The sequence below is a fragment of the Typha angustifolia genome, chromosome 13 (assembly GCF_048772165.1).
Source record: "Typha angustifolia cultivar Huaian chromosome 13, ASM4877216v1, whole genome shotgun sequence".
Classification (NCBI taxonomy): domain Eukaryota; kingdom Viridiplantae; phylum Streptophyta; class Magnoliopsida; order Poales; family Typhaceae; genus Typha; species Typha angustifolia.
The window spans coordinates 8799417-8818167 of NC_133251.1; the positions used below are offsets into that span (position 1 = coordinate 8799417).

The 18751-nt window shown below is 44.9% G+C and overlaps 1 protein-coding gene across 1 annotated transcript; it reads right to left on the reverse strand.

Annotated features, from left to right (window-relative positions):
* Window positions 1-524: 524 nt before the first annotated feature.
* On the reverse strand, window positions 525-848 carry LOC140772974 (photosystem II 5 kDa protein, chloroplastic-like). Its single transcript, XM_073115255.1, has one exon. It carries the CDS (start codon window positions 846-848, stop codon window positions 525-527), a length of 324 nt encoding a protein of 107 aa, XP_072971356.1.
* Between the last annotated feature and the right edge of the window lie 17903 nt (window positions 849-18751).

Genomic DNA, 18751 nt, shown 5'->3' on the forward strand with positions numbered 1-18751 from the left:
ATAATATCACAATAAGGGTATTGATGTCTTCTTATAATTAACTTGATGAAAGTTTAATCAAATTTTATCCCTTCCATTATTTTTTAATTATTTACATACATCTCTTGTTAGTTTGAGATTGATTCAAAGTAAAATTTAGAGATAGAGAATTATATTTAAATAAAGTCTATTTTTAAAAATTAAATTTAAATTATTTAGTATTAATTGATATCTCCAATAACTAAGGTATAATTTTTCTATTACAATTATATCTAAGAGAGAAAATTCTAAATAATATGAAAGTTATAGCTGTTATATTAAGATTATAAAATTTAGAGGAATAACAAATATTTACCAAAAAAATAAATCAATACTGAAATACTCATTTTTTTGCCAAATTATCCCAAGTAACTTCACAAAGACTTCATAAATCAGCAAAGAAATGCTAGAGCTCGGTAGACAAATCAACCCACCAATCCATTAAGACCAACAACTAAAGAAGCCCATAGCATGATTAACAGATTAAGACATGGAAGAGCCCTCAATTAATTGCGGCAAATCTTGGCAGTCGGCATGGTGACGCAGACGGGAGCGTAGAGTTTCTTCGCCTCTGCAGTCCCTCGTTTCGGCTCCTCCCCTGCGGTCGCCACCCCTTCACCAACGAGGGATATGGCGGCCGCAGCAGCGGCGAACATGACGGCGCGCCTTCCGCTATCCTCTCGACTTTCGGCGTTGGGCTTTGCGGCGTCTTGGCATTGCACTTTGGCGGCGGCCTTGGCCACGACGATGCTCCGGCGGTGGTTGGTCGATGGCCGGTCGGCGATCCTAGAGCCGCCAAAGAAGGAAGCCATTGTGGTGAGTGATGCCATCTCTGCCTTTGGGTATTGCAACTGTTGCGAGCTTTAGGTAGTTGAGTGGTGAATCCTTGGAAGAGTTGATGTTCCACGCCTGGAATAAGAGTGGGATTCCAGTAGTAGAGGATAGGGGTTGGGAGATTGCCATTTGTTATCTTATCCTTTGAATTTATTAGGCCAATGGACTGTTTGCACGTCGCAATTCTCCTTATCGTCCTAAGAATGAGTGGCATCGGAGGGCTGATCACAAGTGAATGGAGGAGATATGGCTTAATACGCCACGTAAAAGATTGTCTGAAAATGAGACTAACTCGAACTGCCTTCCGTTCTGAGACTCTCAGTCCAATCCAGCAATTATAAGTTCCATTTAGTTTGAGAGGTTTTCCCTTTATGATTAGTGTGCTAAGAAATTTTTATTTTTGTTCTGTATTATACTCGTTGACTCCAAATTAATGTACTCTTACTTAGATTAATTAATTAATTATCATTTCAGAGGAATACAAATCTTCTGAAATTTTTATCTATGACTTGATTAAATCTCACCCTAACTTGTTCAGTTTGGGCAGGGAACTCGGCTAACCCTAGCTTGGGGCAAACGTGCAACTTCTAGACAGTAGAGATTACTTTTTCAATTCTTTTTATCATTCAAGAGCTCTAACTGTTGTAGGTGCATCTCTGGGCCAACCGTTTGTAGGTGTGCACACTCTTCATGTCCAGCAGTTGGTGCATCACGAAAGTAAGATATTAAGGTCCGCCTAAGCTTTGGATCAGTGGGCACCCAAATCAACCCACATTGGAGCAAGAGTCCTTCACGGTTCTCGAGTTCTGGATGGCTCGATGGGTTCTTGGCCAGCTCCTCCACCAATTGGATCAACTCTGGATCATCTTTCTATTACAGTCGCCCTCGAGGAAGATGATCGTCTATCGATTTGTTAATTTGGACAGAACTCAACATGGAACTTGGGAAGGTAATGAGAATCAATTTAATTGTTAGAACGATCTGAGATTTGGATATGTTGTTCCACTGGAAGTTAGAAATTCAACGCAATCAAAATCTCATCGATTAAGCTAGTAGATTGAAAGATATGAAGAAAACAATGGCCAAATGTAAGGAAGTGGCAGGATGGACATGGATTATGTGGTTAGGTTACGGAAGATGATGATGGCTATGGTGGATGGATTAGTACCTTAAACAAGATGAGGTGGGAGAAGGGAGCTTCTAGGTATGGCTAGTCACTAGAGGGAGGAGGGAGAAGTGATAGAGGATTAACCTCGGCCGTAGACGAGAGCATAGGTTGGATTCCAGGGGGAGAAAGGAGGAGGGAGAAGTTGGCTCAAGCGTAGATGCAAAATAAGTTCTAATAATCAGTAAGTGCAAGTTGGCCATTTTTTCACATATTTGGAGGCTAGCTAATCATCAAAAAACCATAAACAAATCAATCATATTATGACTCAACTTATTCATCGTGCATTCTAACGCCCCCCCGATTACGTTCAAATGCCCAAAAATAAAGTTCTAGATGTGTGAACATGAATTAGAAATTTCCATGGCCAAAAATCGTGCTTTGGATGTGCAAACATTGCGTTCAAACACCTACTAGAAGTTATCTTATTTTCCTAAAACATAAATAAAAATTGATACAATTTAAAGCGGTTTGATCATGTCCAATATGTATTGAAATCAAGAACTACAATAACCAACCATGCTTTCCTCACCTTGTCCTCAAGGTGAAAAGTGAGGAAAATGATCCATCAAGTCATCCTTCATCTCCCATGTTGCCTCATCGATGATCAATCCAAGCTGATCCACCAGAAGCTCCTTCATGCTCTGGTGGTAATCTCTTCGTCTCCTCCTCGGTCTCTTCATCAATCAACATCACCGTATCGGTCAGCCGTGCACAACGGTATCCCGAGGTGAACTTCTCGTCACACCTGAATCACAACCACTTGGCTCTTCGCTCCTCCACCTGCGTAGATGTTAGAGTTTGCATAAAAATTTTTAGGGGCTGTTCTCACATCATTAGAAATGTGAAAAGGTGGCCGCTGTCTAGTTGCATGCAAGTAATCCGAGCCATCAAATGCATGCATCGGCTTTGGTTATAGCTTGCTACTCCATGGTTGCCTCGAGTGCCCTCTAACTTTCAAATGTTTGTCCTCTATGAGTAGAGCATCCTCTATGGCTTTCCTTATATCTGTAGGTCGTAGCACTTGTACGTCGGCTTGAATGTCCTCTAGCATAGGCTAGACACTAGTTCAAATTCCTCTTGGTAGGCTCTGATGAGCTTTAGAACCAAAGATAGGCTACGCTAAGATTCCTTCAAGATTTGAATGTATTATAGGAATCAGTCCACGCAACCGTGGAAAATATTCGTTTGATATTCTTTGGTAGTTAGAAATATGAAACTAATTGTGTTGGATCCATAACTTCCTGATCTACAACTTTCATATTTATGCCCTTTGCAGATTTGAAATGTAGTAGGGACGAAAACATGGAATAACGTGGGTGATGGTGGTGGTGACGGGTGAAGTGGATGTTAGGGTTATGGAAGGATATGGAGATGAGGGTGGATTGTGGATGTGATTAAAGGAAGTAGATGAAGGGAACGAAGTGGTCAAGATCCCAAAGAAGAGGGTTGACTCAATAGATGAGGGAGATTAGAAGTTAGGTGAAACCTTGTCAATGGTAGAGGTGGAAGGATGGTGAAGAGGGAAGAGGGAGGAGGGAGAAGTCTAGAGAGAAGATAGGAGGCAAAAAATAAATAATCCAATTCTATAATAAAGTTGGCTGCCATCCATATATTTATAGAGAGGCTAGCCAACAAGTCCTAAAATAATATGAAACCCTAATTCTAGAGGATTCCCATCGATCGCGTTCGAATGCACCTGATCGCGTTCGAACGCACTCAAAAAGCCCCATCTCTAGATGTGTGAATGAGATACAGGCATTCGGACGCGAGCGTTCGAACGCACAATATGCGTTCGAACGCATATTCTAAACAACAACAAGATCCCTATGAAGAGCACACACGACAATATGGAGAGCACAATATGCGTTCGAACTCTATGCAACTAGAAGATGACATCAACAAGGAGACCTATGGAGAGCACACCGACAAGAGAGGACTCAATGCACGATGATCCTAACTGTGAGGTCGATTTCTTTGGAGTAACCACGGTAGGACCGAGTCAACCAACGTTTATGGGTTCAAATATAGATAAACTTAGGGGCATGTTCCAAATATTGTTGCATAGAGTTGATAACATGATAAGGATCACAGTGAATTCAAGGAATATGTCGTGAATCGATTGGGTTCGTCATCTCCTCGACGACGAACAGAGTTTTCAGAAGGACCAGCAGTGGGACCTCATCGAAATGATACCCCACAGGTCTAGGTGCGTCACATGAGTGTCAATGATCCCATCTTACCTATACCTTCACGTCATCCCCCACCTCCATTACAAAATCTAAGACCGGCAATGGTGGAACCCGAGAGGCGTGCTGCACCGGTGCGCTTCGTCGATGAGGAAGATTGGCACTATGAGGATTAGGTTGATCCCTATGGAGATGGTGATGGACATGCTCGAGGATTTAGAGAAGGTGATCAACATGCATAAAGGTTTAGACATGAACCAAGGATCTTTCGCGAACCCGATAACGCTATTCGGGGGAGAACCGCACACTTGGACTTTCCAAAATTCTAAGGCAGGGATCCAACGGATTGGGTATTTTAAGTTGAACAATATTTTGATTGTCAAGGTACAGCGGAAGATGCAAAAGTCTAGATGATAAGCTTTCACCTCCAAGGAATGGCATTGCATTGGTATAGATCGGTTATCCGTGGTGGTGGATTTATCGGATGGGCTGATTTTTGTAGGAGGATTAAACACAGATTTGGGATAGCAGCATATGAAGATTTTACTGCCACATTAAGCAAGATGGTTCAGAGGACGACCGTATCGGAATACCAAGCTGAGTTTGAATGAGTTAGTAGTCGTTGTGAGCCACCGTGGCCCAAACAGACATTGATGAGCATATTTATTTCGGGGCTACGAGAGGAGATGAAAGCGAAAGTTTGTGCTCTATGCCCTGCTACTCTTGAGGAGGCCTTTGAGATGGCCGTGAGGATGGAACAAAAGCATAGGACTCTAAGGATGACAGCGAAAAATAATTGGGGCAACCGAGATGGGTGGTTTGCAACTAGAACACCGGTTGGAATCTCTGCGGTTTCAAAAATAGTGGTTGTGACTACTAGACCTTGACCGCCTTTGAGACCTTCTTCAGATGTTAGAGGAGGCACTAGACCCCCCGTTCGAACTCTTACACCTGCCTAGGTGGAGGAGCGAAAAGCGAAGGGTGTTTGCTTTCGATGTGATGAGCGTTTCACCCACAATCATCGATGTTCTAAACCGATCAGGAGTGTGATGCTTATCGACGGTCTTGAGTGTTTAGAGGAGTTCCATGAGGAGGTCGTTGTGGAGGGCGTTGAGAAAGATATCCAAGCTAAAATATCGATGCATGCATATTCGGGTACTTCCGCGCCGAGGACGTTACGGGTAGACGGACTCATTAGAAAGCATTGTGTGCACATCCTCATCGATTCGGGGAGTACACACAACTTTCTAAACAAGAGTTTAGTGAGGAGATTGGGTTTGGATGTCGAACCGACCACGGGATTTGACGTTACTATTGGAGACGACACGAAGCTTAGGGCGGAGAGCTTGTGTCGCTGAGTCGGTATATCGGTGTAAGGACACAACATCATTGTGGACTTGTTACCATTGGCGCTGTGAGGAGCGGACCATTGTCCTTGGTGCTCAGGGGTTACAAAGTTTGGGACCCGTCACATTTGATTTTCAGAGCATGTGGATGAAATATAAACAAGAAAACAAATATGTGCGGCTTGATGGCGTTCGATCTTTGCCGATTCCTGCGATGCAGCCTATGGTGGGGCTGCCTTATGTGTATGATTTGGCCTATCTTCTTCAGTTAGGACCAGCAGGAGATGAGCCTCAAACGAGTTTAGGTACTACTATTTAATTGTCTAATTTATTAAATAACTTTTCTAGACTATTTGAGGAGTCACCAGATTTACCACCAAGGAGAGCAGTGGACCATCGCATAGAGATTGTACCCGGGGCTGCACCGGCAAACATGAGGCCATATCGGTATCCACATGTGCTAAAAGAAGTTACTTCAAAGATGGTAGCCGAGATGTTGGCGCAATGCCTCATACAACCAAGTCATAGCTCATACTCATCTCTCGTGCTATTGGTGCAAAAGAAGGACGGAACATGACGTTTTTGTGTCAACTATCGGGCACTAAATACTATTATCGTTAAGGATCGATATAACATTCCGGTTATCAAGGAATTGCTGGACGAGCTTGCAGGGGCGACTATATTTAGTAAGCTTGACTTGAGGGCCGGGTATCATCAAATTAGAGTTCATCCGGCGGATGTGCACAAAACTACATTTCGACCTCCGGACAGGCATTACGAGTTCCGAGTGATGCCTTTTGGTCTCACTAATGCTCTAGCTACCTTTTAAGGCCCCATCAATGATATATTTCGGCCTTTATTGCGACGGTATGTGTAACACCCGTGTTTAAAAAAAAAACTGAGAAGTGCGCCGGAGTAGAGCTAACTCCACTCTGCTTCCCTCTCCTCCTCACCCCTATTTAAACCCCGTTCCCCTTGAGTTTTTCCACTTTTCACAACATCTCTCTCTCTCGCTCTTCTACCCCCTTTCTCTCTTCTTCTCTGAGCCGTCGAAGCCTTCATCGCGGGCAGCGAGTCACCGGAGCGCCGGCAACCAACCAAAATCCCTCATCTCAATCTTTGGGTTAGTCTCCATCCCTTCTTTAGTTTAATTTGAATATTGCCTAGTTAATCATGTTTAATTATGAGTTTATTATTTCTACCGTCACCGGGGAAATTCGCCGGCCGACAACCTCGGATCGTCTACCCACCGGTCCAAGGAGTTTCCCCGCTTCTGCCCCTTGCCATGGGTACCCAATTTGGGTACCCACGGGGTGCGGGGTAGGCGATGCCATGTCGCCTCCCATCGTCGGGTTACTTGGACTCAAGCGACCACCACCGACGGTGGTGGGCTCGCTCGACAGCCTCGACTGACTCACCTCTTCACATGGAAGAGGTGGGTACTCGAGATGAGGGCTTCAAGCCCATCTTGCACTGAACTGGGAAGCTCCATGGCCGCCGGCCATGGAGTTCCTTAATTCTCACCCACCGGCCACATTGGCTGGTGGTTCTAAACCCTCCTACACCCAAGTCGACCTCGTCGACTTGGGAAGGATTTGTAGAGGCTGGGCTGCCGGCGACGGGGATCACCGGTAGCAGCCCCACTTTGAAGTTGAACTGTGTAGGGGTTGATCAAATCCCCATTGGTTGTGTTGGCTAACGGGTGGGCCGCAGCCCACGCCCATAACTAGCAGTGGACTAGGCTTGTGAGTCCGGTCCACCCGACTTGTGCTGACTACAGGGTGGGCCGCGGCCCACGCCCGTAGCTAGCGGTGGGCTGGGCTTGTGAGCACAGTCCACCTGACCCTGTGGGTTACAGTGTGGGCCGCAGCCCACACTCGTAATTAAGGGTGGATTGGGCTTAGCCTAGTCCACCCCAAAATTCTGTGGCTAATTTGGTGGGTTGGGCTCTCACTCAATAGCTGGGCAACTATAGTGTGGGTCGAGGCCCACACCTATAGCTAGTCATCTTTTGGCCTTGTGGACTATGGGTAGGCCCACAGCCCACTTCCTCAGCACAATGCTTGCTGGGCCTTGAGCCCAGCCTAACCTTAGACCATAGACTAATTGTTTTTTTAGTCTTTTATATTTCTTTTCTTAATTCTGTTAGCTACATAAATTGTAATTATTTTATTTTTCTCAACCATATTATTAATAAAATTAGGGTTAATACATAATTAGAATAAGTATTTGAATTTATTATTCTTTGAAATTATCTTGGACACTTACAAATGTGAACGACTCTAAATGACCATTTTTTTTAAAATTAAGACAAAATAATATATTCGAACCTAGAAAATCAAACTTAATTTATACAACAAGGTAGTTAGTCATTTAAGTTCATCAATCTTATGTTTATTTATAAATTATTAGACCCATTATTGTGCGGGAAGGATCTTGAAATTCAGGAAGAGCCGACTGATTAGGAGAGTAAGACGGATTCCAAAGATATTCCAGGTGAGTAGAATTCTATAATAGTCTACGAAAATGCATACTTTTGTCATTTCTTACCTGCATTAATCAAATGTCGTTTCTTACTTGTAAAAATTACATGTTATTTCATACTTGCATTAATTACATGTCAATTCTTACTCGCATGATTTATCACTTAATGCACTTGTATGATAGACTCTATCCTTTGTTTATAATACCTGTTATTTGATGATTATGTTAAATAAATAATAGAGGTCATGGCACCACATGCACGTATCATTGTTAGTCAAGTCCTAGCTAGGCAGTGCCCCTTTCACCCATTCAACCCGGGGTTAAGGGTAGAGTGTATTATATAGTATTATATTAGCGGTTTACACCTAAGGTCGATAGCTGGTGGGGCATTCAAGTGATTACATTGCCCTAGTTGGAGATTAGTCTAGTATGATATTAGAAAAGATGATTGAGAGGTAGGGATTGTAGTTCTAGCGGTACCCGAGGACATAGGGTCAGGGCGTCTATCGAGCTGTGTGCTCTTACCCACCGTATGTAATGATTCTGCTCTATGCAATGATTTACTAGAGCGGTGTTGATAGGCCTACGATTGGGGTCCTTAGTCTGATGGCCATAGATAACCGGTCATATGCAGCGTCGCTAGGCATGTATGGGCGATAATACTGCTTGATGACTAATCCCCCTCAATTTTATGATGCTTTGTGAGACATGTCATTGTGACTCGGTTTCTGTGTGGATTTTCTATGTAAATTGAGCTATAATGATGAAAGTTATTAAAAGTCATAATGTACACTTTCCCTAACATGTTATGGGTTTGCATTTCTATTTATCATGCAATATAATATTCTTAGATTACTATTGGATTTTACTTGTTGGGCCCCGTGCTCACTGCCATTTTGGTGAAAATATTTCAGAGATGATTATGGAGGATGCAGATATCGAGGAGTAGTAGATTTATTTCCTTATTTTAGTATTGTTTATTCTATTATTTTTAGTTGGTTTTGGCCCTTGCGAGGGTATTTATGTTTAAAAATTTGTGTTGGACTTGTATTCCTAGAGGCTTGTTGAGGCCTGTGATATTATAACTTTGGATTATTATGGTATTTCTAGACATATCTAGATACTTTGTGAGATTATTTCACTGATAGGTCATGTGGAAATTCTCCACGTGAGGAACACGTGATTTTTTGGAAGTGAGTGTTTCAGTATGTCTTGATATTTTTTAACGATATTTTGGTATATAACAGGACTGAATTTGAGCATTGGCGGTATTTGGACGACATGCTGAATTTGTTGAAGCAAAACCAATTGAAGATCAAGAAGTCCAAGTGCCTATAGGGAGTGCCAAAAGTGGAGTATTTAGGCTACATCATTTCAGTAGATGGTGTAGCGGTGGATCCACAAAAGGTTGCATGCATGACCGCTTGCCTATTTCTACTACTACCACCGGATTGAGAGGATTTTTTGGGCTGACCGAATATTATCACTGATTCATTGTCGGATATGGCAAGATCATTGCTCCCCACACTTCTTTGTTGAAGAACGACTCTTTTAGATGGACGGATGAAGCCACTACAGCCTTAGAAAAACTGAAAACAACAATGATGACGACACCCGTTTTAGCGCTACTGGACTTCACCAAAGAATTCATTATGGAATGCGATGCATTGGGTGTTGACATAGGAGCTGTACTAATTCAAGAAAGACATCCCATTGCCTATCTTAGCAAGGCTTTATCACAAAAATCTCAGTAATTATCGACTTATGAAAGAGAGATGTTGGCAATTCTGCATGCGGTGATAAAGTGGATGCATTATTTGATTGGTAGACGATTTATTATCTGAACCGATCAAAGGAGCCTTCCATACTTTATGGGACAGCGCATACACACTCCGACACAGCAGAGATGGATCACAAAATTGTTGGGGTATGATTATGAAATCTAATACAAGAAGGGAACGAAAAATAGAGCAGTGGATGCACTATCACGCCAACCCAATACCGCCAGCTTGCAGGTTATTCTTCTCCTACCTTTTCCTTCCTTGACGAGCTGAGGTATGCATGTACTTCTGACCCAGATATTTTGAAATTGTTGCCGGAGGTGAGGGATGATCCGGAGCGCCATCCAGAGTTAGAGAACTGAGGCGGTTTGCTGCTGGACCGCGGATGCATTCGTGTGCCTGCTAATGATGGATTGCGATAGAAATTATTGGAGCACTTCCACCAAACTCCAGAGGCTAGTCATGAGGGTATTTTGAGGACTTATAGGAGGATATCTCAGAGTTGCACGTGGCCAGGATTGTGATACGATTCGGACTTCACCGATGTCGTCTTGAGCTTGGATTCACTTTAAGAGTGTTTTTGTTTCATGTTTTAGTGTTTAATTTCCATTAAAATAAGTTTTCTGTAAGTCGCATTCGAACGCGGGTGGAGTGAGTTCGAACGCGGTTTGTGAACAGGATTGTGAACGTGGGTGAAGAGAGTGCATTGTGCGTTCGAACGCCCTGTTCAAACGCACTGTGAACGCCTACATCGCGTTCGCAAATCTAGAGAGTTGGGAAATAAGCGCGTTCGATCACGCGTTCGAACGTCTGCATCGCGTTTGCAAATCCAGAGAGGAGCGAACTCGGTGCGTTCGAACGCGGTCGGCGAAAATTGTATTGTTATGGTTAATTTTGAGTTGTGGTTAGCCTCTAAAAAGATGTGGATGGCAACCAAAGTCATTATTGAATTGAGAATTGAGTTTTGCCTTGCCTCCTTCATCTTGTTCACTCCCGTTCTCTCAATCCCCGGCGACGTCGCTTCTAACCTCCCTCGACCGGCCAATCATCCTAGACCCTTTAGGGCAGCCCTCTCCTCCTTCTTCTTCCAATCTATCCAACACTTACCCTAACCCTTCCATCAACCATAACCCTTCCACCACCACTTTTCACCGGTGCCACCCCATTAACGCCGGTCATCCACCAACCACCAATACCTAGGATCTCGTGCCTCCATCCACGGATCCTAAACCGATCATCCTGATGTTTGTCCACTAAACGGACGATATCTCGAGATCTCCAACTCCGATTTGCCTGAAACTTGATTTGTTGGAAAGATCTTTTCTGGAGCTACCACATATCAAAATTTTACATTTATCTGACGGCGGCATATTTCGGGATCTATTTACAAAATTTCATGCCAGAATCAGTCCAAATCTGAGAATCGGAAAAGATCGAACCTTAGCCTAAGGGGAGATCGTATTAAGCTTGGTATCAAATCTCTATAGCCCGAGGCAAGATTGTATCAGATTGAGGCGGGATGTGAGGAGTTTTGTCCGTGCTTGTGAAGTCTGTCAAAGGGCTAAAACAACCATATTGAAACCGGCCGGATTATTACAGCCTTTACCTATACCGGATCGTGTTTGGAAGGACATTTCTATGGACTTCATAGAGGGTCTTTCACTGGTACGTGGTTATTCTGTTATCTTTGAGGTGGTTGACAAATTAAGCAAGTATGCATACTTTTCGGCATTGTCACATCCGTTTTTAGCCGAGTTGGTCGCTGAAATTTTTGTTAGAGATGTTGCTCGGTTATATGGCATGCCACGCACGATTGTCTCGGATCGTGATCGTGTATTTATGAGTGACTTTGGGACTGACTTTTTCTGATTGTAGGGGACTTGATTGAACTTCAGTTCGACCTACGATCCACAGATAGACGACCAAACCGAGGTGGTCAATCGAGGTATTGAGCAGTATTTGAGGTGTTTTGTTGGAGAGATGCCGAGACGATGGTTGAAAGTTTTACTATGGGCGGAGTGGTTTTATAACATCGCTTACCATAGCAGCATTGGTATGACTCCATTTGAGGTGGTGTATGGACGCACGGCTCCGATGTTACGCGCTTATAATCTAGTGGCATCTGCAGACCGGACGGAGGTGGACATAGCGTTGATGGATAGAGATGCCAATTAAGGAGGTTGCGTTCTCATCTTAAACTTGCTCAAAACCACATGAAGCAAGTTTATGATCGTAGCCATAGGGAGTAGGAGTTTGACATCGGCAGTTGGGTGTTTGTGAGGGTACAGCCGTATCAACAGGTGACCTTGCGTCCGATACGTAACCAAAAGTTAGCACATCATTACTTTGGTTCGTTTCGAGTGTTGGAGCGTATTGGTTTGCTTGCATATTGTTTGGAGCTACTGGAGGGGTCAAGAGTGTATCCTATCTTCCATGTTTCACTGTTGAGAGAGCGTATTGGAGATCATAGAGCCAGTTCGAGTACTTGCTAGACGCCGATGACGACATGGTATTAGATTGGAGATGGATATTCTAGTTGAGTGGCTTGGCAAGCCATCTGATGAGGCAATATGGGAGTTAGAGACTAACATTTTGGAGTATTTTCCCGACTTTACACCTTGAGGGCAAGGTGGGGGAAGCGTGGTGGGCTGATACACTTAGTTAGGATTTTATTTAATTAGCTAAATCCAACTCTGTGCAGTTTTAAAAAAAATATTCGTAGAATATTCTACACATATCCAAATAATATCAAACTAGTTGGATAAGGTCTCCAACCTCTAGATCTACAACTTTGATATTCATGATTTCTCTAGATTTAGAATTTATCTGCGACAAAATGAAAGCTTATTCTGATAGGTAATCAGAGAAGACAAGGAATACTGGTTTAGTTGGTTTGTTAGGGTTTCATATTGTTTTAGAACTTGTTGGCTAACCTCTATAAGTATGTGGATGACAGCCAACTTCATTAGGGAATTGGATTATTGATTTCTTGCCTTCTCTCTTATCTCTAGACTTCTCTCTCCTCCCTCTTCACCATCCTTCCACCTCTACTATTGGTAAGGTTTCTCCTAACTTTTAATCTCCCTCGACTATCGAGCCACCCCTCTTCTTTAGGATCTCGACTACTTTGTTTCCTTCGTCTACTTTCCTTAATCACATCCACAATCCTCCTACATCCCAATACCCATCCATAACCCTAACATCCACTCCACCCGTCACCACCACCATCACCCACGTTCTTTCATATTTTCATTTTAGTTACAGTTCGAATATGCGAAGGGCATAAATACGAAAGTTATAGATCAGGAAGCTACAAATAGAACCCAATTGGCTTCGTAATTTTTTGACTACTAGAGAATATTTGACAAATATTTTCATATGGTTGCATGGACTGCTTCCTATAATAAATTCAGATCTTAAGGAATTGTTCCGTAGCCGATCTTTTGGTATAAGAACCCAACAATTTGGTATCAGAGCCTATCATTTGGTATCATAGCCTATCAAATTCTTCATCTTCCAAGGCATGGATAATGATCAACAGGTTCTTCTCGCGTCCTTCCACCTCAAGGATGCGGCGCTATGGTGGTTTCGATCAACTATCACTCATAGGCCGATCGAAACATGGCGGAGTTTCTTCATTTGGTCTACAAACAGTTTGGATCATTTGGCTGTGAAGACTTTGATACGATTCGGACTTCACCGACATCGTCTCGAGTTTGGATTTACCTTAGGATAAGATTGAGTTTTAGGATAAGATTGAGTTTTAGGATGAGATTGAGTTTTAGGATAAGATTGAGTTTTAGGATAAGATTGTGTTTTAGGATAAGATTGAGTTGTTGGTTAGCCTATAAAAGTATGTGTAGGGCAACCAAAATTTTTATTGAATATTGAGAATTGAGTTTGCCTTGCCTCCTTCATCTTCTTCGCTCCCGTTCCCTCAATCTCCCCGGCGACGCCGCTTCTAATCTCCCTCGACAGGCCAATCACCCTAGTCCCTTAGGAGTGGCCCTCTTCTCCCCCTTCTTCCAATTTATCCATCGCTATCCCTAACCTTTCCATCATCCATAACCCTTCCACCATCACTTTTACACCGGTGCCACCCCATCAACACCGGCCCTCCACAATCCACCATTACCCAGGATTTCGTGCCTTCATCCACGGAATCCAAAAACAGAGTATCCTGACGTTCGTCCACTAAACGAACGATATTTCGAGATCCCCATCTCCGATTCGCCTGAAACTAGATCCGTTGGAAAGCTCTTTTCCGGGCCTACAACATATCAAAATTTCACAGCGATCCAACGGCGGGATATTTCGGGATCTGATCTCAAAGTTCCGTGCAAGATCGTATTAATCTTGAATCAGAGCCTATAGCCGAGGAAGGATCGTAACAATCTGGTATCAGAGCCACCGTTCCTCGGACAAGCGCTTCCAATGACGACCACCAGATCCATGGCTGCACGGCGTGATGATGAAGAAGAGATTCTCCCAATAGAGGAGGAAGAGACGATTGCGGGGACTTCCACCCGCGGAACCATCCGATCTAATCGGAATATGGAAGAGCCTAGCGTTCTATCCATGTTGGGGTCTATTTCAGAGCAGATTGCCATCAACAACCAGATGATGATGGAGATGATGCGGGAACTACGGGCGTCAAGGGAAGCAATGTCTAACGGGAAGGCACCATCGACCCCACGACGCGAGTCCACCCCCTTGAATCAATCCTCACCGGTTCAGCCTTTGCAACCACAAGAGCCGCTGCTACCACCACCCTATGGGCAGAGGCAAGCAAGGATGGTTACACCAGGTCCAGTTGCAGGTGAACCCATCCGACGAGCGAATCACCATGGAGACCACATTGGAGATCAAGATCCATGGGCGGGCCGATACGATCCGGAACCACGGCGAGTTGATCTAAACCGAAGGAGGGATCATCAACCCTTCATGGTGCATCCTCCGCCGGTTAGACAAGGAGTTGGGCATGATCCGGAACGAGACAACGGCATTCGTGGACAAGTCGTGCGTCTCGAATTCCCCAAGTTCAAAGGTGGCGATCCAATTGATTGGTTGTATAGGGCGGAGCAATTCTTTGCATACCAAGGTACGGCGGAAGAATACAAGGTGACGCTTGCAAGCTTCCACCTTGAGGATGCGGCGCTTCATTGGTTTCGATCAGCCAATGCCATTGAGGCCATCGAAACTTGGGCTGAATTTTGTGCCGATATCACACGGCGATTTGGAGTATCGGGCTATGAAGACTTTGATGCTCTCCTCTCAAAGACGGTTCAGAAGACCACGGTTGGGTCATACCAAGAAGAATTTGAGAGGATTAGTAGCCGATGTCATCCACCATGGACGGATCAGCAACTTCGCAGCACCTTCATCTCCGGGCTGCGGGGTGACATACAAGCCGATGTGAGGGCTTTAAGGCCTAGAACCTTAAAGGAGGCCTTCCAAGATGCGGTGCTTATGGAAGACAAGCATAGAGCCATGAAGATACACTGGAAGCAGAGTTGGACAAGCCAAGGAAGCCGCAATCAAGCTCTACCAAACATAGCGGCAGGAAACACTAGCGGAGTACCAAGAGCTGCTACTGCATTGATACCTCCTCGAGCACCCTTGAAGCCATCCCAAGATGTGAAGTACGCACCTAGAGGTCCGGGGCGAGCACTCACACCTGCCCAAGTAGAAGAAAGAAGAGCCAAGGGCTTATGCTTCCGTTGTGATGAGAAGTTTGTACCAGGGCATCGTTGTGCTAAACCGATGGGATCGGTGATGCTCATCGATGGATTGGAGGAAGCGGAGGATGAGCTTGCAGCTGAAAGCGCAGATGTGGCTGGACATCGAGGAGAAGAAGTTGAGGAGCAAAACGTGGAGGACGTGATAGCTGAAATCTCCCTCCACGCCTATTCGGGGACGGCGGCGCCAAAGACATTGCGGGTGAACGGAGTAGTCAAGAAGACCACAGTGAGAATCTTGATTGACACCGGGTCCACCCACAACTTCATTGACAAGAGGCTCCTTAGGAAGATTGGGCTCGAGTCGGAACCCACGGAAGGGTTCGATGTGACGATTGGAGATGGCACCACCTTGCGAGCAGATTTTATTTGTGGAGGTGTGGTATTGAAGGTGCAAGGCCAAAGTTTCACATTGGATCTTTATCCATTGGCCTTGCGAGGAGCTGATATTGTTTTGGGAACTCAATGGCTTCAAAGCTTGGGGCCCGTAACATTTGATTTCTCAAATCTCACACTGACCTTTCGGAGGAATGGAAGAAAGGTACTGCTGGATGGAAATCAACCGCGGCAAGGACCAACATTGCAACCACTTGTAGGCTTTCCTAGTGCAGGGGACCGAGCTCTACTATTGCAAATGGCTGTTGCTGAACCAGAACATCCCTCACCAAGGAGAATAGCCGCTGACTTGCAAGAGCTGCTGCATGAGTTCCAGGATCTCTTCGAGGAACCCCGAGGACTACCGCCGAACCGTCGCCATGACCATCGCATCCAGATCGTTCCAGGGGCTGAACCTGCAAATGTTCGGCCCTATCGGTACCCGCATGTCCAGAAGGAAGAGATCAGTAAATTAGTGGAGGAAATGCTCGAGCAAGGGATTATTCAACCGAGTAGAAGTGCCTACTCATCTCCGGTGCTGCTGGTTCGGAAGAAAGACGGGAGTTGGCGGTTTTGCGTCGACTACCGAGCCTTGAATACCATTACTGTCAAAGACCGGTATCCGATACCGGTGATCGAGGAGTTGCTAGATGAGCTCACAGGGTCAGCCTACTTCAGCAAACTTGACTTAAGGGCGGGGTACCATCAAATCCGAGTCGACCCTGGAGATGTGCACAAAACGGCGTTTCGAACTCACGATGGCCACTACGAGTTCCGAGTCATGCCGTTTGGACTCACCAATGCACCGGCCACCTTCCAAGGGCTTATGAATGACCTATTCCGCCCACTTTTGCGTCGGTACGTGCTCGTCTTCTTTGACGATATTCTAGTGTATAGCAGGAATTGGGGTGAACACTTGCGACACGTACGGGAGGTACTAGATATCTTGCGACAAAACCAGCTGAAAGTCAAGATGAGCAAGTGTCTATGGGGAGAGTCACGCGTGGAGTACCTGGGGCATATAATTTCAGCAAAAGGAGTGGAAGCTGATCCAAGCAAGATCAAGAATATGGTGGACTGGCCGATTCCTACTAATCAGCGGGAATTGAGGGGATTTCTTGGGCTGACGGGGTACTATCGGCGATTCGTTGCCAACTACGGCAAAATTGCTGCCCCACTGACCTCCTTACTCAGAAAAGGTGGGTTTCAATGGACGGGCAAAGCTACGGAGGCTTTTGAAGCCTTGAAGACCGCTATGTCTACAGCTCCTGTTCTAGCACTACCGGATTTCGGCAAGCCTTTCGTGGTGGAATGCGACGCTTCGGGTGAAGGCATTGGAGCAGTTTTGATGCAGGAGGGCAGACCCGTGGCATACATGAGCAAAGCATTATCAAATCAGTCGCGACAGCTATCAACCTACGAGCGTGAAATGCTAGCAATTCTACATGCCGTCACCAAATGGCGACCCTACTTGATTGGCCAAAGGTTTACTATCCGCACGGACCAGCGTAGCTTGCCCTACTTCATGGAGCAACGTGTGCACACCCCAGCCCAACAAAGGTGGGTTACTAAACTCCTTGGGTATGACTATGAATTAGTCTACAAAAAGGGGATTGAGAATAGAGCGGCTGATGCTCTTTCGCGCCAACCAGATACAAGTGAACTCGCCTCCTTCTCAGCACCAACATCTCTTATATCTTCAGATTTGTGGAGAACCAAAGCAGAAGATCATACCATGGAGGAGCTAGAGTCAAGGTGCAAAGATCGCTTCCCAAATTTCAAACCTTGAGGACAAGGTTGCGGAAGCGTGGTGGATTGATACGATTCGGACTTCACCGACATCGTCTCGAGTTTGGATTTACCTTAGGATAAGATTGAGTTTTAGGATGAGATTGAGTTTTAGGATAAGATTGAGTTTTAGGATAAGATTGTGTTTTAGGATAAGATTGAGTTGTTGGTTAGCCTATAAAAGTATGTGTAGGGCAACCAAAATTTTTATTGAATATTGAGAATTGAGTTTGCCTTGCCTCCTTCATCTTCTTCGCTCCCGTTCCCTCAATCTCCCCGGCGACGCCGCTTCTAATCTCCCTCGACAGGCCAATCACCCTAGTCCCTTAGGAGTGGCCCTCTTCTCCCCCTTCTTCCAATTTATCCATCGCTATCCCTAACCTTTCCATCATCCATAACCCTTCCACCATCACTTTTACACCGGTGCCACCCCATCAACACCGGCCCTCCACAATCCACCATTACCCAGGATTTCGTGCCTTCATCCACGGAATCCAAAAACAGAGTATCCTGACGTTCGTCCACTAAACGAACGATATTTCGAGATCCCCATCTCCGATTCGCCTGAAACTAGATCCGTTGGAAAGCTCTTTTCCGGGCCTACAACATATCAAAATTTCACAGCGATCCAACGGCGGGATATTTCGGGATCTGATCTCAAAGTTCCGTGCAAGATCGTATTAATCTTGAATCAGAGCCTATAGCCGAGGAAGGATCGTAACAGACTTTCATGCTATCATTACAAAGATGGTCCAGGAGACGACTGTGAGAGCCCACTAAGAGGAATTTGAACGAGTGTCTAGCCTATGCACACCACCATGGTTGGATATTCAGCTCAAATCCATATTCATCATTAGTTTGCCGGAGGACATTTAAGCCAACGTATGAGTGCTAAGACCTACAAATCTAGGGCAAGCCATAAAGGATGTCTGCTCATGGAAGACAAATATCAAGCACTTAGTGGGCACTTGAGGCTACCATGGAGTAGCAAGCTACAACCAATGCTAACGTAGGCACTTGATGGCTCAGATTA

Bases quoted from the DNA above. Each gene is read 5' to 3' on its own strand.
- LOC140772974 (XM_073115255.1), bottom strand. From the start codon at position 848: ATGGCATCACTCACCACAATGGCTTCCTTCTTTGGCGGCTCTAGGATC.